This window comes from Ovis aries, chromosome 1 (assembly GCF_016772045.2).
Source record: "Ovis aries strain OAR_USU_Benz2616 breed Rambouillet chromosome 1, ARS-UI_Ramb_v3.0, whole genome shotgun sequence".
Taxonomy (NCBI): domain Eukaryota; kingdom Metazoa; phylum Chordata; class Mammalia; order Artiodactyla; family Bovidae; genus Ovis; species Ovis aries.
The window spans coordinates 5243617-5266706 of NC_056054.1; the positions used below are offsets into that span (position 1 = coordinate 5243617).

At 47.2% G+C, this 23090-nt stretch overlaps 1 protein-coding gene across 10 annotated transcripts in view; it reads right to left on the reverse strand.

Moving 5' to 3' along the window:
• Positions 1-23090, reverse strand: part of AGAP1 (ArfGAP with GTPase domain, ankyrin repeat and PH domain 1) — a 576306-nt gene that overhangs the window by 187205 nt on the left and 366011 nt on the right. For all 10 annotated transcript variants that reach the window (XM_060414900.1, XM_027967353.3, XM_027967343.3 and 7 more), the window contains exon 11: positions 273-441. In XM_060414900.1, the coding sequence (XP_060270883.1) occupies positions 273-441 (169 nt within the window). The remainder of the gene's footprint in view (positions 1-272; positions 442-23090) is intronic.

Here is a 23090-nt window from a genome sequence, read left to right on the forward strand (position 1 = left end):
TAAGATACAACTTTCAACCGCCCAGCCCTGGAAAGGCCTAGCGGTCCACGCAGCTGTGACTCAAAGTGCCGCAGTTTGCTTGTGGGCAGTCCTGGGACCCAAAGCGCAGGGGGAAGAAGTACCCACAGAAGACATGAGAGGGTGTATGTTAGCCTGCAGTCTAATGGCAAAACCTCTGTTTAACCCGAGAAGCCCAGCACTGTCTCCCACATCGGGGCCACCCATTGCTGGAGTCGGGCCGGATCTCCTCGGCAGGTCGGCTGTGAGCTTACCTGAATTCGGTGAAATGTGCAAGCTGCTCATGTCCTTGGACAGGCCGTTGGTTTTCGGGCTGGAGATGGGTGCGCAGGCTGACGTGGCTCGAGGGGGCCTCTTCCCTGGGACTTTCACAGTGGTTCTCAGAAGATCAATCTCTTTACCATGAACATTCTGCATGTAATCCTGTTCAAAACGTTAAAACACCCAAGAGAGATTAAAAGGGAGACCTTCTACAATCTAGGACAAGAGGATCTATGAGACATCATGAGGCGTCATCCTATGACCCTTCCACGGTGGTGAGCTCTTTAAAAAATAAGGAGGCTTTGATCTGTCTTGTCCTGATGGCGTCATTATTATACTGAAATCAGCTCTGCCTGTGTCCTGAACTAGCCCAGGCTCTGGAGATACAGGAGACGCAGTAGATGCTTCTATGCAGGAGGGTAAAGAAAATAAATATGGACATGAAATCCTACTCTGTGAATTGATACTTATCAGATGGCACATGAGGAGCCTGGCTCTTCCTGTGAGTTGCAGGGAAAATTCCATGAAGTAGAAACTATTTTGTAATAACCTTTTTGTCTCTGATGGTGATACCCTTGAATGTCTAGCTAAGACTGAAGTTGTCTGCTGGGAACTCGGGTAAACACTCTAACTCAGAGGTCAAACGTTTTGTTCAGGAAGATGTCTGAGGGGTCAGTGGTAGGGTGCTGAAAAAACATAGAGGTCCCTGATGGATGGACAAGAGCTGGATGTTCAAATAGAAAGCACATTATTTATATTCAGTGTGAGGTTTCTTCAGGGGATTCGCTGTACTCAGAACCAGTGTCTTGCTGCTGTCTGTGTTCTGGAGGTGAAGGACTAGCAGCTGTCATGGAACTAAGGAGAAGTCTGGGTATACAGTGGGCCGTCATCCAATTCTGCGTGGAGGAAAACAACACTTAGGAGTCAGCCGATGGATGGGCAGAGAGGAGACGGTGACTGAGAGCCAGGGTGAGGGGTCTCTTGGTGCATTAGGAGTTATTGATCTTTTCATGTGTTTTTATGGGCAATCAGCCTCCTTGTCTCTGCAGACGTATCATTAAACCAACGTCGCACACTGAGAAACGCTGCAGTCTATCTAAATCACTGTTGGGTAAATAATATTTCAAGTGTTTTAAGACGAACCAGGGAAGGAAATCAACAGATTCCTTCCTTGGCAGAATCCTTCACGCGTGTTTGTTAAGTCGCTTCAGTCGTGTCCAACTCTTTTCGACCCCAGGACTTGTAGCCCACCAGGCTCCTCTGTCCATGGGATTCTCCAGGCAAGACTGCTGGAGTGGGGTTGCCACTTCCTCTTCCAAGGGATCTTCCTGACCCAGGGATTGAACCCATTTCTCTTACGTCTCCCGCACTGGCAGACAGGATCGGTTCCCCATCAACAGGGCCAGTAGACGCAGGGAGAGAAGGAGGCGACAGTCTAGCAGCGAACTGCACAGTCAGAGGGGCCAGGAAAGTCGGTCAAGGCGTGGGACGGACGCTCGAGAGGAGACACAAGGTACCAGGGAAGCCAAGAGAAGGACCCCACTGGCTTCTTTTAATTGCACGACAAGGTCAATATTTCAGGAGGTGAAGCAGCTGAGAAACAGGGACTGGTATATCCAGAAGCAGGAAGTTTTCCAATAGAAATTATGGCCCAAAAAGGAATCCAAAGTCCAAGATTCCAACCCAGAGCAAGAGCCCAAATTGAGTTGTCAGGACAGACAGAGCTGTCCTCTCTCGGCCACAGGCAGGAGGGAGGACCGGCTGAGCATCACACCTCCCCCTGGAACCGAAGCAGCTGAGAGTCGTGGCCACATGGGGGCCGCTCCAGACTCAGGAAAGGGGCTGGGAGAATTCTCAACAGAGGAGGAGGAAGTGCTGGAAGAGAAGCTCCATCACGTGAGGGGAGCTTGAGATGGAGAATACAGAACCCCAGAAGGTGTGCCGAGCACCAGCCCAGCAAGAGAATATGCAACAGGGTCACAGGTGATCGCCCAAGGACAGACCTCAGATGGCCAATTCTTAGCACAGAACAGAAGCTCAAAAAGCTGCAGCTAGACTCAGGAGGAACATGGGACTGCACACGGATAGAGGAAGGGTCAGGGGGTGCACCACAGTAGAGGCGAACTCAGACCAGCTCCTCCAGGGAGAGGCGAGGCTGGGCCTTCTTCAGTGATGATAAACCATCCAGACGGAAGCGCCTGCTGGGGGCATAGGCGCTGATACACTCGGGGCTGGACCAGCCGGGCAAGTCATCTCCCATCTCTTTCAGAGCGACATCTGCCAGGGTTGGCCATGGGCATATTGGAAGGAGAGTCATCACGGGTTTAGGGAAGGGAGGTGCTATGTCCAACTGGGAACAGACTAAAGACTCCACCTGAAAGTTAAGATGCTTAGAAATTGCTAGAAACTGCGCCCCCTGATTCCCACCACAAGTACTATTTACTATGGAAAAAATTGTGATTTCAAAAGGATGAGGACAAAGGATAGAAAGAAAGTCGTTATCCTTAAATTGGGCTGAAGGATAAGGCAGACGGGAGGAAACACTGAGGTCTCATGACGCAGCTTGTCAAGAGGATGGCAAACAAAAAACACATGGAAGAAGTGACCTTCAGGCAGCACAGGACCAGGGTCAAGGTCACTGTGAAAAAAAGGTTGTTCTCAAGCAGTTTTCACTTACTTCCATTGATATCTACTGAAAAGGGGCAAACCTCAAGTTTCAAAACCAAAGTTAGGACTTGTAAATAATGAATTCCTTCTTGCATAGTTACTCCTTTAAAAATATCAACTTGCTATAACTTTCTTCTTTAATGCCAATTCTTAACAAATTAAAATACAATAACAGGAGTGTAATTGAGCATTTATGGCTTATGGGCTCTGAAATGAGCCTAATCAGAGAGTGACTAAGCCTCAGCATGGCCTCCTTTTTAATAGGCATGTTTTAACATACAATAACCAGGATATTTTATTTAAAATTATTATAGAAATGTACCAAGTGCCGGCTCTCCAGATCTGAATGCGGCAAAGGGACTCATTTATCTTTGGCTCAGCACGGGCTGAGGGATCTGTTTTTCCTGCCTGAGTTAGGCGCTTCAAAGCACAGATGAATTAGTTCTTAAGAAATTCAGAGGGTAAGTTTGGCAGTTCCTAAATTTCAAGCCTCTAACATTGCTAAAACCTTTACAAGATGCATTTCCTAGTCCACACAAGTCTTTTAGCTTGGTGTTTTCAGAAACAGGTGGATACCGGAATCAGTGGCTTCTAGCTTCTCCCAAGAGAAACGACACGGGAGTTTTCTGGTTTTGAAAGAATTACGCTTTTCATCTGGCCCCAGCTTGGGACTTGAGGAATTGAAGCTACAACCTCTAAATAATGTCGCCTCTTTAGAAGTGGGACATGGGGCCCAGTGGTCCAAAGTAGGGACCTCGCAGGGTGAAATAAAGCCAGCGAGCTTGATTTTGATATGCAAATGTTCCAGATACATCCCTTCCCCGTGTTCCTGGTAGAAAAATGCTGATTGAGGATAAAAGGGGAAAAAACCCTTTAACAAGGCATGAGGGTAATTCAAAGCCAAGTACTTTTAAACAGCACTTAACAAGTCCCTGGGGCCCACTCAAGAGCCCGGCCCCCCAGAGGTGCCATCTCCTGCCCCTCAACAGCTTGAAAAAGTAGTAATTGCAAACCTATTTGCATTTTTCTTCTCAAGTTGTCCATGCTCATCGCCTGGATTATTTTTTGCAAGCAGGCACCGGAGCGGAGGGACCCGTCCCGGACTGGGTGGATGGAGCTTGGTAACCGAGCCTGGCGCCCCCCTGCCACCCAGCTCCCGCACCTTTGCCATCCCTTGGTTTTTACATTTTCCTCCTAATTATGTTGCATCTATTGCCGTACACTTAATTAGCTGCATTAATGTGATTTCTTTTCACATAGTCAAGCAATTAAGAGCTATGATTGAGTTTCATTCAATTAGCCTCAACAAACATGCTAATTGATGTCCCAGATGCAAATGAGGTACAGTGAGGGAACCTGCTAGCAACTGAGAGCGTGTCAGGGACCCGCAGCTTCCAGCTTGCTGATAGCAGCGCGGCTCCACGTGGCTCCCACCTTCCTCGGGCTGCCTCTGGAGATGGCCTGGAGCCCTGGGCACCTTGGTGGGTGTACCAGATCCCTCCTGACTGGCGCATTAATGAATGCGCTGCGGTAACGGTTTTGTCCTAAAATCTCACAGTTACTACTTACCAGGACCGGAAGGTCATCACTGAAGAAGCACTGAGTCCCAGCCAGGAGACTGGCGTCAAGTCCCTATCAAAATACTGCACAAGGCTCCTAAAAAAAAAAACTGTCCAGGAGCTCTCCCCAGACAGCCAAGGGAACAATGTGTGGGTGTCCTTGGCCATCCCAGAGCCCTCTGTGTGCCTGACGCCCTACAGTTCTCAGTAAATGGTGAGTTCATCTTAGTCAGCTCGGGGGCATTTGGCCCTTGAAGTTAAGCTCAAAATACAGCAATCCATCAATAGTCCCTAAAAATACTCTTACTATATTGATTCTCACTGCTTCCCATCCCTTTGTTACCTTTGGCTGTCTGGTGAAAGATGATTTGCTTCATGTGTTCATAGGGTACCAAAAAGCAGTTTAACAAGATCTTAGAGAGAAACCCAAATGCATCCATGATGTGGTTGGCATCTCAAAGTTAGATCATCAGAATAAAACACACAGCTCTGAAATGCAATCAACATCACCCCAATTTCACATATACTTTTTAAAGGTATTAAGACTATTCGTTTCCATAATTACATGATGGAAAAAAATTACAGGAATCTGTGTTCCAATTAGGTTTTCTCAATAAGTTCTGGTTCCTAACTGTACATAAAATGTTGAGAAATTTACACTTTTCTATTACTATCTAGTATTTTGTCTAAGTGAGATAACTGTTAGGACAGACCAATGCTTTGCTTTGGTCTTTGAGTCATGGCTAATCTAATCAAGCATTTTCTCTTTGCATAATCTAAGTTCAGCAATCCTCAAAGTGTAGTTTTCAACACCCTATCAGAGGATTCACAAGTTCAACACTATTTTCAAAACAACCCCAAGACATCGTTTGCTTTTTCCCTGTGTTGAGATTTGCTCTGATGGTACAGAAGCAGTGTTGAGTGATAAACACTGATGGCATCTCAGCATGGAGCGAGACCATCGTAACCAGGTTCTGCTCTGCACACCATCTTTATTTTACTGATTCCTATGCTCTCAAAATGCAAACAAAACACAGTTTCACCCAAGGATGTTCTTAATAAACCAAAACCTACCGATTAAAAACAGTTGTGACCTCTGAGCCTTTAAATTTCTCGGGTGATGCCACAGCAAGTACACTTCAGGGTTTCTGCTGCACTTTGAAAGCAGGAAAGCTCTTCCCGAAGCGCTTCAGTCACAAGCTGAATTTGTCACTTGTTTGCTGGGGCAACACTTCTACTTGAAAGAAGGGCTATGTCAGACACTAACTGTGGTGATTCAGTCTTGGGTGCTTGGCAGATATTTTCTTGAAAATGAACAAAGTTAGTACTGTAAGGAAAGCAGCTGACAGTATTTGTGGCCAGTGATAGGATTTGAGCTTTCTAGTGATGATGTGAAGTTTGAAAACTTGTAACTCTCACCGTGAGATTGATAGCTTCCAAATACCTAGAGACTTTTTTTCTGACAAGACTGGTGGTGATATTAATGAATGTGATTTGGGGGGTATTCAAAGACCCTGATTTAGAAAAGGCAGAGGGACTAGAGACCAAATTGCCACCATTCATTGGATCATCAAAAAAGCAAGAGAGCTCTAGAAAAACACTTCTGATTCACTGGCTACATTAAAGCCTTTGACTGCATGAATCACAAGAAACTGTGAAAAACTATTATAGGGATGGAAAGACCAGACCACCTGACCTGCCTCCTGAGAAACCTGTATGCAGGTCAAGAAGCAACAGTTAGAACCGGACATGAAACAATAGACTGGTTAAAAATTGGGAAAGGAGTATGTCAAGGCTGCATATTGTCACCCTGCTTATTTGACTTACATGCAGAGTACATCACGAGAGGTGCCAGGGTGGATGTATCACAAGCTGGAATCAAGATTGCCTGGAGAAAGATCAACAATCTCAGATATGCAGATGACACCACCCTCATGGCAGAAAGTGAAGAGGAACCAAAGAGCCCTTTAAGAAGGTGAAAGAAGAGAATGAAAAAGCTGGCTTAAAACTCAATACTCAAAAGACTAAGTTCATGGCATCCAGTCCCATCACTTCAAGGCAAGTAGATGGGGAGAAATGGAAACAGTGGTCAATTTAAAAGATGCTTGCTCCTTGGAAGAAAAGCTAGGACAAACCTAGACAGTGTATTAAAAGGCAGAGACATCACTTTGCTGACAAAGGTCTGCATAGTCAAAGCTATAGTTTTTCCAGTAGTCATGTACGGATGTGAGAGCTGGACCATAAAGAAGGCTGAGTGCTGGAGAATTGATGCTTTTGAACTGCGGCGGTGCTGGAAAAGACTCTTGAGAGTCCCTTGGACCACAAAGAGATCAAACCAGTCAATCCTGAATATTTGTTGGAAGGACTGATGCTGAAGCTGAAACTCCAATCCTTTGGCCACCTGACGTGAAGAGCCAATTCATTGGAAGAGACCCTGATGCTGGGAAAGACTGAGGGAAGGAGGAGCAGGTGGTGACAGAGGATGAGATGGTTGGATGGCATCACCGACTGAGTAGACATGAGTTTGCACGAACTCTGGGAGCTAGTGAAGGACAGGGAAGCCTGATGTTCATGGGGTTGTAAAGAGTCGGACATGACTTAGCAACTGAACAACTCGACGAAAAGTGCAGACTTGGAAATCTGCATACCTCAGTTAAACAAGCTTTCTGAAACGACTGACGCTGAATGTCACATGCGTGGATACGAGTTCATTCAAAGCGCAAGACAGGTCATTGAATTTTAAATCGGCAAGGAAGGAAAAATTCATTGAATTCCTAAGCTTTAAGAAACTGTCACATGTCGGGTTTTGGTGCAGGACCCGAAAAGACCCACAATCTGAGATGGCTATTAAAGTGCTCCTCCCTCAGCTCTCCTCCACTGTTGGTGGGAATAGGAATTGTGGAAGCAGTATGGCAAACAGTACAGAGGTTCCTCAGAAGCTAGAGCTGCTATGTGATCCGAGAATCCTACTCCTAGTCGCTCAGTCACGTCCGAGTCTTTGTGATCCCATGGACTGTAGCCCGAGAGGCTCCTCTGTCTGTGGAATTTCCCAGGCAAGAAAAGTGAAGTGGGCTGCCGTTTCCTACTCCGGGGGATCTTCCTGGCCCAAGGATCAAACCCCCATCTCTTGTGTCTCCACTGGCAGGCAGATTCTTTACAACTGCACCTCCTGGGAAGCCCAAATATCCAGACAAATTATGATTCAAAAAGACACACGCACCCCAGCGTTCACTGCAGCACTGTCGACAACAGCCAGGACATGGAGACAACTCAAAAGCCCATTGACAGACGAACGGGTAAAGTGGTGCAAGGGAAGTGAGGTCGCTCAGTCGTGGCTGACTCTTTGCGACCCTGTGGGCTATAGCCCACCAGGCTTCTCCGTCCACGGGATTCTCCAGGTAAGAGTCTGGAGCGGGTTACCATTTCCTTCTCCAGGGGATCTTCCCGACCCAGGGATCAAACCCGGGTCTCCCACATTGGAGGCAGACGCTTTAACCTCTGAGCCACCAGGGAAGCCCCCAAAGAAGTGGTACACACAAACAAAAGACTGTTACTCAGCCATTAAAAAAAGAAAATGAAATAATGCCACTTGCAGCAACATGGATGAACGTAGAGATCACCATAGTGAGTGAAGTAAGCCAGAGACAAAGACAAATATCATATGATGGCATTCATATACAGAAATCCAAAATATGACCGAAATGAACTTATCTAGGAAACAGACTCACAGCCATAGGGAGCAGACTTGAAGTTGCCTGGGGGGGAGGGGAGTGGGAGAAGGAGGGACTGGGAGTTTGGGGTTAGCAGATTCAAAGTATTATATATAGGAGGGATAAGCAACAAGATGCCGCCACACAGCACAGGGCCCTATATTCAGTATCACACAACAAACCACAGTGGAAAAGAATGTGCACGCGAATCGCTGCATCGCTGTGCTGCAGAGGAGAAACCGACACGCTGCTGGGAAGCAACTACGCTTCGAAAACAGAATTTTAAAAGCGCACAACATTTGAAAAAACACAAACTCCTCCCTCTTCCAGCCAAGTATCTTTATGAGAGTTTTTCTTACATACTTTAACAGTGCTTTGAAAAAAGGAAAACAGTGTTACTCTGCTCACAATTTCCTTTTGTGTTGGCAAACATCTTTTTCATAAACAATGTTTGTGGGACAGTATGTAATGGGTGGGTTCTTATCATTTTAAATGAATTCTAGGATATAAAATTTTTTTCTGTTCTAATTTCTCCCGTGACAAACATCAATAGATATACTCCACAGAAACAAAGGCTCATTCAGATTCCTCGATTTTTAAGAAAGCATACGGGCCCTAGAGCCAGGAGTCCCGCTTACTGTTCACAAACCAGCCACGGGCTGGCCGTGTGTGAACTGCCCACACAACCGGGGGAAGCAGGCACTGGACACGGTCAGCACCCTGTCTGTCTTCTCCTGGAGGAGAGGAATAACTCAGTCTTCCCCATTTTCACTACACTTCACGCATGTCTAGTTTCAAGAGGAACGGAAGTCTGTATAAATCCTATTTTTAAAAACCTTTACTTCTGGGCTCAAAAAAAAAAAAAAAAAAAAAAGTATGTAAGAGAAGCCATTGTCAGATGCCCTGCCATTCCCAAACTCTGCTTAATACTATTTTCAAAGGAAATTCCTCTATAAAGACATACATAATACCATCCCTTCAAAGAGACCAGTGAACGCTCAAGTCCAACACCCATGAATAATAAACAATAGCCTCATATACAGTCACAAGCGCAGAGGAGAGTGACACCCTAAAGATACCAGGAAGATACTGTAATACTACGAGAAATCTTCCGGCCACATCCATTCAGATCACATACCTCAAAGAGGACAGTTTCTCCTTATCTCCACAGGACCACAGTTACAATAGCAAGGTAGGAGGCAGCTTCAGAGAGAAAAGCCTTGGGAGAATCAGTTTGGTTTCCCAAGACGGCCAAGAGAATCCCAGAGTCTCACTTCTAGAGCTGCTTCGGGACGACCGCTTGACCAGTGCTCATCCATGTGACCTGTGGTCACTTGCAGGGAGAAGGTGGCCAGCAAACTGGATGTCTAACAGCGACGAGGCAAAGGAAAAGCTGATGACACCTGATTCTGAACAAAGGCTTTACTGCACCCGGGAATTAACCAAGACACATCAGCAGAGAAGGCTGGTGAAAGGTCACGCAAGTACGGCACCCCTCATGTATCAAGGGGAGCTCGACACCCTCGGGTAAACCTCTCCAGTGCACATATGCTCTCAGCACTGGAGTCCATGGTGGGCTCAAGTCCATGGTGGGCTCAAGTCCAGCGTAAGCTTGGTCACAGGTTAATATGCATGCATGCTCAGTTGCTCAGCTGTGTCTGACGGTGACCCCATGGACTGTAGCCTGCCAGGCTTCTCTGTCCATAGTATCTCCCAGGCAAGAATACTGGAGTGGGTTGCCATTTCCTTCTCCAGGGGATCTTGCTGACCCAGGGATCGAACTCACGTCTCCTGGGTCTCCTGTACTGGCAGGTGGATTCTTTACCACGGAGCCACCTGGGAAGCATAGGTTAATATAATATACTAAATCAAAATAGAAAATTTCCACAATGAATTATGAATATAATCTTTGTGCTTCCTGATTGTCTCTGTCTTGATTGACCTTGTATATTGAGCTTTACACTGCAAGGCAGATTTTTCTCATTTGAAGCTAAATTGAATATTACCCAGTTGTAACCCATGCATGCTCAAACCTAGCCTTACAAAATCAATGTGTTGCATATGCAGGTCTCTTCCAGAGGCAAGCAGGAGTGAAAGTTCACTGCGGTGAACTTCAAGGAGCCAGCGCCATTCCTGGCTCTACGAGTATTTTTATAATTAAATACGGCTTGAAACAACTGGACCAGGACTTGATCTGACAAAGTCTGAGTTATGTAGGAATATTCACCGTAATGATAATTAGATCTATCTGAACCTTTTTAAAACTCCAGATTCCTTGGGATGCATTTGCTAGAACGTGAAGCACTTAAAGAAATAGATTTTTTAAAGACAGAAACACACACAAAGTCCTCTTCCAAGGACACTGATGGTCACTATCTTCTTCTACTGTTTTAACTCAACATGGACAGAAAAATTCCCACTTCAGTTTTTGCCCATCACAGAATTTATTCTAATTTCAGAACTTTGACTAGGCCTGTCTAGGAAAAAAAAAATGCTTTTTTGCCTCCCTGATGCATTGTTTTGGGAGTGACTCTGTTTTCCTAATGCTATTTACTGCCCACCAAGGTGGTTTACAGTAATATAATCAGATTCATTTCAAATGAAGAGTGGTCAATTCACTGACTAACATAGTTCTCTGGTTTTCTAAATTAAGACTATCTGCAGAAGACAGAGCTTCTCCAGGCCAGAGGATGGCCTCAGAGTAAGAGTGCCTGGGAGGCTCCGTCTGTTAGGGGTTGTAGACTGTTTCATCATCCCGGGTTCTCATTTCTCATCTTTAAAAATAAGGATGATAATAATTCTTTCGTCAGGCAATTGTTGTCGTGATTAACTGAGATAATGCATAAAGAACTTGAAAAAATCCCAAAGCCCTTAATACATGTTGGCTCTTACTGCTCATGTCTAATAAATATTCTGAAATATTTGCCCTGTGATTTCACGTGGGCATTTCCCGAAGTATAGGTGTTGTCTCCACTGGAGGTAGCCATTCCAACTTGATAAGCCGTTGGGGGTGACTTGCAATGCTATTTTTCACTTAGCAGGATAGGGGAAAGAAACTGTCCTCTGCAAATGCATGACATTTTCTACTTCTTCTTTTTCTTCCCTTTCTCCTTTTTTCTTTTCTTTCTTTTCTTTGTGGGGGGGGAGGTGGGATGGGGTAGGCATATAGAGGGTAGTCAGACATTTTTATTGCAAAACGCCGTCTGGAAAAGATGCAAAACAAAATTGCTAAAAATCCGAGGGAGAAAAATACAGGAGAAAAACAAAAGGCCCCCTTCCCCTTGCTTATTGAGTTCAAAGGCATAACAGGCAAGCGCCCTGCAGCCAATGGGAAGCTACACTAATTTTAAAGCCATAAAACGCTATCAAGTGCCCTGCGGGGCAGGACTACACTGAAGCTTGTGGCACCTAAATAAGATATGGTTCATTTACTTCGCAGCTTAGCCTAATGTAATCATCAGCGGATTCTTAGCCTAGAGTTGTAACAGGCAAATAGCCGCTGCGGCAGAGGCGGCACTCCCAGCCATCGATGGGGACGCCGCTAGATTGCTGTTGATTAGAAAATTTTTCAGTTTTGACAAGCACTTAATGAACATAAATCGCACCTTGATTGGTTTCCATTTGGGGCCACGGGCACACCTGAGAAGAAGCCATCCTCTGAGTCTGCATCGCTCCCTTCCTCCCAACACCTTAGCAACCGGCCGGCAACCGGGTTAGAACCAGAGCTTCACACATTTATAAAGTCTAATGATGAAACCCCATCTCTTGGCAGCAGGGAAAGAACATTCCCGCGCTGTCCCCCACGTCCGAGCTCTCCCACTGAGAGTTCTCCACAGCAACTTGCTGCCAGTGAAGAAAATGGATGGATTTGACTTAGCTATCTTTGGCAAGGATTTCCAGCCTCAATGAACAACCCTCACAGGGCCCCAGCGGAAAACAAAGTGATGTAGAGTGAGTTGTTGCTGTTGTTTTACTTGCTAAGATGTGTCCAGTTCTTTTGCAACCCCGCTGACTGCAGCCCGTCAGGCTCCTCTGTCCATGGGATTCTCCAGGCAGGAATACTGGAGTGGGTTGCCGTTTCCTCCTCCAGGGGATCTTCCCCACCCAGGGATTAAACCGGCATCTCCTGCCTTAGCAGGCAGACTCTTTACCACTGCTTCACCTGGGAAGCCCTGCAGATTGGGTGCAAGGATGAAATACGCTGTGTACTGATAAGGCAACATCCCATGGATTCCTCTAGAAGCCTTTACTCAAACTCACAAGCTATTATAAAAACATATATATACTTTTTTAAGGCAAGAAGGCAGGAGAGGTTTTCGATGTAGAAAAAAGAGTAAGTTAGACACAGTCTACCCTATCTGATAGCTTAATTTCTATAGAGACAGGAAGACTTTCTCTGATCTTGGGCTACTTACGGTCACTCTGTTCTCAACATCAAGACAAAGTGTACCATGGTGAGCCAGCATTTTGGCCATTTTTTCCCCTTGTAAATCTAAACACTTTCAAACCCTGAGGGCTATATAAATAAACGAGGAATTCCTTAGGGCAGACTTTGATAAAGAATCTAACATTTCTGTGTATGTGTAGAAGGCGTGAGTTTTTCGGTGGTCCCTCCTGCCAACAACAGTTGTAGATATTCCCTGAAAATATTTCTTCTATTGTGGTGGTGTCATTCCATGCGTCTGAAAGCCTTGATACACAGGAGAAATGATTTCTCATACTATGTGAAACTCGAATGAATGCCAGAAGTATTTCCCAGGCTACCCAAAGAACAGAGACGGACGGCTTCCCTCACCTTCGGAGGGCACTCGGCAAACACAGAGAGCCCACGTGGGCAGGGTTGGGTGGGTGTTTTCACACCACGTGGGTTCTAGACCATCATGCAGGTTATCAGGCCTCCAGAATCCCCCCTGATCATGAAGGGCCCAGCCAGTTTCTCTGTGGTACTTCTCAACCAGGGCCTTGGTTAGTGTCAGGCATCTCTAAATTCAGCTATTCTCAACAGCTCTCCCGCTTTGTAGTTTTTAACATTAAAACTTCAGGCTCCAAAGACGTATTTGCACACCTGTGAAATTCCAATACTCTGGCTACCTGATGTGAAGAGTGGACTCATGGGAGAAGACCCTGATGCTGGGAGAGAGTGAAGGCGAAAGGAGGAAGTGGTGGCAGAGGATGAGATGGTCAGATAGCATCACAGACTCAGTGGACACGCGTTTGAGCAAACACCCGGGAGACAGTGAATGACAGGGAAGCCTGGTGTCCCTGCAGCCCATGGGGGTCACAAAGAGCCAGTCAGGACCCAGCAACTGAGCAGCAACAACATTCACAGTAGCCAAGGAAGGAAGGGAGCCAAGTGTCGCCCCACAAATGGACACACAGAATGTGGTGCACACCCTGGGGACTGGTTCCAGGACCCCCAGTGGCAACGAAATCCACAGATGCTCAAGGCCCTTATGTAAAATGGCAGAGTATTTGCAGGTAACTTACACACATTGCTGTGCTTAGTCTCTCTGTCGTGTCCAATTCTGTGTGACCCCAGGGACTGTAGCTGCCAGGCTCCTCTGTCCATGGGATTCTCCAGGCAAGACTACTGGAGTGGGGTGCCATGCCCTCCTCCGGGGGATTGGGCCAAGCCAGGGATCAAACCCAGGTCTCCTGCATTGCAGGTGGATTCTTTATCATCGGAACCACCAGGGAAGCCCCTGTAACCTTTATCTTCCTGTAAATCATCTCTAGATTATTTCTAATACCCAATATGATATAAATGCTATGTAAATAGTTGCTAGCATGTGAGAAATTAAAGTTTTTGCTTTTTGGAACTCTGGATTTTTTTCTTCCCCCAAAACTATTGATCTGCGGTTGGTTGAGTTGTAGGATGTACATACCCAATGGTATTGTTATGTATATACAGTGGATTAGTACTCAGCCTTGAAAAGGAGAGAAATGCTACCACACGGATGAACCTTAAAGACAGGAGGCTAAGTGAAAGCCCAGCCACAAAAAGACAAATGCTACATGATTCTACTGATACGAGGTACTCAGGATAGTCAAATTCATAGAATCAAAAGAGTAGAAGGTGGCTGCCAGGGGCCAGGGGAGGGGGATTTCAGAGTTAGTGTTTAATAGGGGAGAGTTTCACTTTTGCAAGACAAAATGGGCAAGAGTTGCTTCTCTTACAACAAAAGGTTATCTTCCTTTTTATCTTGAAATATTTCTTTTGAGAAGAATGCCTGCTCTGGAAAGCATCTCACATCTTTTTGTTATTTTGGCATCCATAAAAAAAAAAAAAAAAAAAAAGTAGATTCCCTCTCCTGCATGATTTTGAAACTAGAAACTTGTTGAAATCAGCATTCTGATGATAATTCAGAGGCGGAGTCCGTGGGGGGAAAAAACAAAGAAATGTCAACGGCATACAGAAGCAAAGGCTGCGTGGAAATGGAACGTCTAAGCCACTTGATTAGGAAGGAAGGTCCTGTGAGAAGGAAGCCTCCGGTTCTGGAGGGTAGGGGCAAGTGACCGCAGCTCAGCAGCTTCTCACTCGGGCAGCACATGGAACGAGAAAGAAATCCAGGAAGGAAGATTTCAAAACGGTGAGCACCTCGAGTACGGGTCAGTCCGCTGTGTCAGCCAGCCACTCGTGGCCACTCGTGGCTGCTTGACCTGCGGCCCCAAGTGAACTCTTACGGGTCCACTTAGGAATGCCCCGCGCACAGCCTTGTCAGCAGTTATTTCAGCCGCGCCCTGGACGGCAGCCCCCTTGACATGGAAGATGAATGGGTGGCAGTGCTGAGCTGTGCGGCCCTGAGGGTCCAAGTTCTTTCTCATTATCCCCTCCACTTTCCCATCAAGGTGCTGCTTAAGGGCTCACGTTCAAGTCCACAGAGAGCGAATCCAAGGCTCTCAGAACTGGCAGCCCTTCACCCACCCAGACCACGACCCAGCCAAGTGTCAGGAAACCTCGGGACACTCAGATGTGTCTCCTCCAAGAAGGTCAAGCACTTAGGGCTTTTTAAAGGTCTTATAGTTGCATAGGTCTTCCGAGAATCAAAAAAATATACAGACCACAGGGCCACAGCAGACGTCAACAGCTTGCTTTTTACCGTTTCAGTCTTATTTACGTATTTAGGGTTGTCTGTGCGAAATACCACGTGGAGGTGAAGGAGCAGTGAAGCTGGTCAGTCCTGAAGGGCAGGTGACCAACTTGTCCCAGTTGCCTGGGGCTTCCTGCATTTTTGGCACCAAACGTCCCACATCTTAGGAAAAACCAGGGCAGTCAGACACTCTACTCGGAGTGCCCACAAAGCCAAAGCAGCTTCGTTACCTTGGTTAAGTTCCCCACGTGCTATCTAAACTGTGTTCTAGGTTCCATTTAATAACAGCATCTTGAGAAAGAAAGATGAATCAAATAAACTGTTTTTTTTTTTTTCTCCTGAACCCAGTTTTTTGTCTTACCATGAGACTCATCCCACCCAGCAGCACCAATCTTGGGGTGGGGTGTGGGGTTGGGGGTCCAACTGGCTCCAGGAGCCTCCATTTGCTAAGAGTTTTTGGTGGCATTTTTGGACTACACACTCTAAAGAGTCTCAAGTGATCTTCAGAAGACAATACCACCATACATCCCCTGGAGTGAATGGACTCTCTCTCTGGGTTTCACGAGCAGACTTCATCTGGCCAGTTTCTCAGGGTCTACCTTAAAAGGCATGCCAAGAAGGGCCTGACCCCGTGCAGAAGGGGAAGGACACAGGAGCTGATGCTTCACGACAAGTTCCACCACAGGCCAGGGGCACGCACACTCAGTTACGGAGGCAACGCCATGAGCATGCCCCTGCCCCCGCACCCTGAAGCAATCATCCCGCAGTGCAAGAACCACTGGGCTGAGAAGGCAGCCCCTGGGCTGAGATCCACCATTCCCTCTCCCACCTCTGCTCACATCTGCCCCTCTCTACCCACGCTGCAGGAGGGAGGCGGACCCCGGCAGGCCAAGCCAGCCACTGCCAACAGCTCCTGAGCCTTTGGGGAAGGGCAGAGCAGGCTGGGGGTGTCGCACTGGGTGAAGGGTGGGGTTGAGACTCCCAGGAGCGCAGAGAGAGCAAATCTGGGGCCCGGAGGTATCACTGGTATCAACTTGTAGGGAACTGTCTGGGCAGGATCCACGTTTGGTCAGTATTCTAATTCCCAGACCGTCACACCTATGATCTGGCCATGTGCTGGCAATTCTATTCCACTGCTCTGAGAGGGTCTCTTCCCCCTAAGAGGACTGTTTCGGGTTTTCAACAACAGGAAACATGCCTGCGGTAAAAAGGCTTCCTTCAACGACGTCTAGCTGTGGTCAGGGAAGGTTCAGGTACACCTGCACTGAATAAGTTCCAGAATGAGGCCGAGCTGTGTGTCAGAGGGACCAACGATTTGGGGCTCTTAAATAATCTGTTGTAGGATGCATCTTGGGGTGAAACACACAGACACGTCTGGGCAGACTCTGAGGGCTTGGGAAGAAGACGTGGTTAGGAAAGGATGTGAAGGAGGAAGGGGAAACTGATGTCACGGGGCCACCCTCTGAGGCCCTGAGCTATTATTCATCTCGGGCACATGAGCTATGATGGGGCCCGGCCACCCAGGGAGGCCATCGGCAGGAGCTTCCCTGGCAGCTGACCCACCCCAAGCACTCGGTAGGCTGGTTGGCCTTACCCAAAACCACTGCCTGCTGCAGAGCTGAGGATGCCTGGTTTCACAGCTGGCGGCCTGTTTCTGAAGCCACGGTTTCCAAGAGCATGTTGCTCTGCTAAGATTCCACAAGCCGGTGCACAGCTGGGGTCTGGCACCCACTGCTTGCTTTGTCCAAAGGCTGGGTTTGTTTTCTACCCCACCAACTTGTGAGAGTCCCTTGGACTGCAAGGAGATCAAACCAGTCCGTCCTAAAGGAAATTAACCCTGAATATTCATTGCAAGGACTGATGCTGAAGCTGCAGCTCCAATACTTTGGCCACCTGAAGCGAATAACTGACTCATTAGATAAGACCCTGATGCTGCGAAAGACTGAGGGCAAAAGAAGAGGGCAGCAGAGGATGAGCTGGTTGGATGGCCTCACCGACTCAATGGACATGAGTCTGAGTGAACTCCGGGAGTTGGTGATGGACAGGGAGGCCTGGCGTGCTGCAGTCTGTGGGGTCGCAAAGAGTCGGACACGACTGAGCGACAGCAACAATAAACCTGTGAGAGACACCTGCTGGGACTGAAACTTGTCCAAAGGATGATCTTTACGTAAACACTTCCACGGACACCTGTGAAATGAGGAAACCGTGTCTGTTTCCCTCAAGGATACGAATGACCTCTTCTGGGAGATTTTTTTTTTTTTTTTAAAGGGCATCCAATGAAGACATTTAAAAAATACAAGAGCTGTGTGGATTTTTTTTTTTTTTTTTTAAGCAAGTTTAGGAAATGGTCAGCTTCCTGCTTCCAAAGCACCCAAAGTGAGCTAAAGTCAGAACTCAGTACTGCCGGAGCATCTTGTCCAAGCAGATGTCTGAGCAAACCACCATCGCTGGCAGCCCGGGGAGCCAAGGTGGGGTGCAGTACAGCAAGGCGGGGGCAGGAGAGGCATGTGGGATGGCCCTGTCCAGCAGCACTAGTCAGTGTGGTCATCTGGGGCTTCATTTTTTAAAAAATTTTATTTATTTTTATTTTTGGCTGTCCTGGGTCTTCGCTGCTCTGATCAGGCTCTCTCTAGTTGAGGTGAGCAGAGACTACTCTCTAGCTATGGTGCCCAGGCTTCTCACTGTGGTGACATCTCTTGCTGTGGAGCATTGTGACTTTAAACTGGCTAACACTGGAGCGGCCTAGATCAGCTCAGATCAGATCAGGGGGCGTCCGGCCGTGCAGACCATGCTCTCTGAGGCAGGCCACACCCTGCAGGCGATGCATTTGACTGCAGTATGACAATCCAGCGCAATGGCCGTTTTCCATATGACTAGATTCGGTCCTTTACTCTTTTTTTTTAAATTTTATTTTCTTACTTTACAATACTGTATTGGTTTTGCCATACATTAACATGAATCCACCACAGGTGTACATGAGTTCCCAACCCTGAACCCTCCTCCCACCACCCTCCCCATATCATCTCTCTGGGTCATCCCAGTGCACCAGCCCCAAGCATCTTGTATCCTGTATCGAACCTAGACTAGTGATTCGTTTCTTACATGATAGTATACATGTTTCAATGCCATTCTCCCAAATCATCCCACCCTCTCGCTCTCCCACAGAGTCCAAAAGTCTGTTCTTTATATCTGTGTCTCTTTTGCTATCTTGCATACAGGGTCATCATTACCATCTTTCTTAATTCCATATATATATGTTAGTATACTGTATTGGTGTTTTTCTTTCTGGCTTACTTCACTCTGTATAATCGGTTCCAGTTTCATCCACCTCATTAGAACTGATTCAAATGTATTCTTTTTAATGGCTGAGTAATACTCCATTGTGTATATGTCCCACAGCTTTCTTATCCATTCATCTGCTGATGGACATCTAGCTTGCTTCCATGGCTAACAAACACATGAAAAGATGCTCAACATCACTCATTATCAGAGAAATGCAAATCAAGACAACAACGAGGTACCATTTCACACCAGTCAGAATGGCTGCGATCCAAAAGTCTACAAGCAATAAATGCTGGAGAGGTTGTGGAGAAAAGGGAACCCTCTTACACTGTTGGTGGGAATGCAAACTAGTATAGCCACTATGGAGAACAGTGTGGAGATTCCTTAAAAAACTACAAATAGAACTGCCTTATGACCCAGCAATCCCACTGCTGGGCATACACACCGAGGAAACCAGAGTTGAAAGAGACACGTGTACCCCAGTGTTCATTGGTCCTTTACTCTTGTGCCCATCTTCCTCGTATGCAAAAGGCCCCAGATTCGTGGGTTTAACAGGGCATCACATCCGAGGTGACCAGTGGTGGAGTCAGAGTCCAGGCTGATGGAGCCCCGAGCAGCGCATGTGTGCACAGGAAATAAAATGTCCCAGCAGGAAGGGAGCCCCAGGGCCACAGGAAAATGCTGGTTTTGAAGGGGCTGCTGCAGGCCCGCCTAACATCTGTTTGAATCCTACGTTTGATGCATCTTAAGCCTCATTGCTCTCGACCCCAAACCTCCCTACTATCAGAGTATTAATTACCTGATTAAAATTCTGCCCTCATAAAAGCATGCCAGCTTCCTTTTTGATATATAAACCATCTCATCATCAAAAGTTAGGAGGGTACAGGGTCGCTGGCACAGATAGTCCACCAAGGACAACCACAACCTCTGTTGAAAACTCTGTCTGAAAATGTCAGCCTGTTTAGCCAGGTTATTTCCCGTGACTCCCAGCAGAGTCACGGGTTGTAGGATCTGCTATTTGAGACCAATGTAGGTCCCCTGCTCTGTGACCAGTAAGAGGTGGATGATGGACAGTGTGGAAATCGGAAGCTACCAACCTGGACAAGAGTTCCCCAGTGCTGAAAATATACACCTGAAGCTCACACTTTCACTTTCATGCACTGGAGAAGGAAATGGCTGAAGATCACGTAGGTCTTTAGCACAAGCGGCCAGTGATCTTAGTGGTCTTTCTCCCGTAACACCCCTTACCTTGGAAGCCAGTGTTACAGTGTGACTGCTATCTGAGATCATTCGTTTCCATCCCCTTTTGAAATTTTCCAGACTCTAATAACTGGGCCATTCTCCACGATGTAGACCTTTGGGGCCTAAAGTAGCACCTCCCTGAATGCTCCCGAATTTCTTAGTAAGGGAAGTCAGGACTCTGCCCTTGGACATCCCCCTGATGCACCTTTGTGTCTGGGACCACAGAGTGCACACGACTAACTCAGCCACTGGGCGTCTGCTGTGGGGTCCAGTCGCTCGGGTGTGTCCAACTCTATGCGACCCCGTGGACTGCAGCCCACCAGGCTCCTCTGTCCATGGGATTCTCCAGGCAAGAACACTGCAGTGGGTTGCCATGCCCTCCTCCGGAGGATCCTCCTGAACCAGGGATCGAACCTACGTTTCCTGCATCTCCTGCGCTGCAGGAGTTTCTTTGCTACTGAGTCAGTGGGGAAGTTACACTGGGCATCTGTGGTTCCAAACACCTAAGACCAGAACATTTCAGGCACCTGCCAAGAAATATACCTGGAACTCACAGCCCTCTAAATGCCCACCCAAAGCTTGGTTGTGAAAACAAGAATCCACGAAGGATTGCAATGAAAGTCATGACATCTCTCTGTGGTCTAGTAATTCAAACTCACCACTAGATTAAGCCACTTCCTTAGGGAACTGTCTGCCTGTATCAATAACTGTAGCTCCCAGGCGACCCGCATTAACCGAATCGCACTTTTTAAAACGACGATAGCTCTTGCCTGCTGTACAATTATAAAGCCCCACTCTGCTCCTTTACTATATTCCAATAATATCCATGCATACATAGGGAAAAAAAAGGAAAGATGGCACTGAGGACCATCATGAGAAGCAGCGTGTGCGGGAGAACTTCTGAAGAACGGATGGCGACCGTATCATCAAAAGGCAGAGAGGAAAAGTAAGGGAGCATAGGCCCTCCAGCAGGAATGTTCCAGAACCATCTCCTGTTGCCACCATTCTTCCCCCTTGGCAAGAAACAGCCAACGTCCCTCTGAGGTGCTCAGCAGGAGACTGGAATGTGACCGGGGGGGCATTACCCATGAGATCTCACTTTCTAAAGGTCGGTGAGGCCAGCAAGGAGACCGTGACTGCACGTCTCCCTCCAAGGAACAGAGCAAACGGGTCCATCAATAGGTTCTGTTCTCTGATGGGGTTTTTAGGAAGAACTATGCCCGGGAAAGGGCACCTCCCTGTTGATGGAGCTTTGGAGAAAGAACCCCAAAGACCCAGACGGGAGCATGACAGTCACAGGCAGGCCTCACGGGATAGTGTTAAGTCTCTGGTTTAGGCCACTGGGGAAGCAGCCTGACTCTATGTCCCAAATAACCCCAATCAATCAAGCACAAGGAATCCCCTCAGTCCAAGAAGTGTGTATCTCGAAAGCCTACCTACTGGTGAAGCGCAGAAAGACTCCCCACCAATAGGAGGAACAAGCAGAGGGGCCTAAATACACGCTTGCTTTTGAGCCCAGTTCAGAGAGGGGAAGCCACTGCTGGAAGACCAGAGGGAAAAGGACAGTTCACCCCAGCCAGCAGATGACATGGTGAGGATACGCTGTTACTGGTCCTGCTGCAAAGGCTTTCAGGAAGGTAATTCCTCTTCCTGTTTGGAACCAAAGAATGTCGGGCTAACTCAGCCGCCGGGGGTCAGCAGCTCCCGACAACTTAAGACTAGAACACAGCCACTCCAAATACCTGCAAGGGACTATAAATGTCGAAGAGGAAGTCACTCAGTTGTGTCTGAATCTTTGTGACCCCATGGACTATACAGTCCATGGAACTGTCCAGGGGATCTTCCCAACCCAGGGATTGAACAGCTCTCCTGCACTGCGGGTGGATTCTTTACCAGCTGAGCTACTGGGGAAACCCTGGAAGCAAATTCACTCCAGACAGCAAGTCCCACTGCAAGGACACCATCTGTTACCTGTCCTACTGAAAGCTCAAAAAACAAGGGAAATGTTCCGGAGAGTACAGGGGCGAAAAGCCAGAGATGAACTGACACAGTCTTTCCTGGAATTTGGCAGTCCATACACAGAGCCCACAGAAGCACACCCTCTTCAACTCAGGAAGGCTATGGTTGGGAATGTGTCTGCAGGACATGGATGCGGGCACAGAGGTGTCAAACGAGGACGCTGATCAGAGTGACTCACAACGGTAAAAATCATGGAGAAAGGAAGTCGGCTCGCCAAATGTTGGTTCAGTCCGCTGGGGCACACGTGCAGGATGGATGTTATGTAACTATTAAGATAGTGGCATAGAGGCGTGTTTGTCGGCACGGGCAGGTGCCTGAGATCTGGCGTCGTCTAGGAGAGCAGGGAGCACGCTGTGTACCCAAGGGGGCTGCAGGCCAGCAGAGGCAAAGGCGTAGACTATGGACACGGCTAAGAGGATACAGCTCAAAATGTGAGCAGCCGCATTTCTTAGGGGCTATCTGGGAGGAGGACATTTTCTTTGGTATGTTTATCTTTAACTTCTCATTAATCACAGTGCAATTTTCAAGAAGTACTTAAAATTAAAAGCTTAATGTTATGCTTAACACTGTGATATAGTCAAACAACCAGCTAATACTACATATTCACACATATACCTGTGTGAAGGCAGATAAACGTCATGCAAGGTTCATGGAATATGTTGTGTTGGGAGAGCCATGGCAACCACCTTCAGGTTTTACCAAAGCTTTCCTAAGGAGCTCCCAATGACGGTCATTTCTCCCAATGATGAACTTAGGTGTCTTTCCCTCTACCTTATATAAATCACCAGGATAAGAGATGTTCTTGCACAGAGAAAACGAACCTGCCTTGCAAACCAGCATGCATTCAACTCTTGGTTTTGCTGTTCTCAGCTGCTCAAGCTGAGCCTGGGTTTCGATGCACAGTGAGTTCCCTACAAATGAACTGTCAAGTTGCAGACTTTCTAAGATGCAACTGTGTGTTCGCATGTCCAGTCACGTTACTTGCTCACGTGTCTGGTGTGTGTTGCCACATGCGTGCATCCTCTGCGAGTGGGTTGTGCTTCTGTGCACTTCACTGAGCCGTGCTGTAGACAGGACAGCAGTGCATCTTTATTTCAAGCCCAGGGTGTCTAGAAGCAAGCGTGAAAGCAGCTTGACGCAGCTGGTACTACTGAGAAGTATCAGCGGTTGTACTGCATTACTGTGCTTTCCAAGGTACTGTACTGTAAGATTAAAAATGCTTTCCTTATTATTTTGTGTTT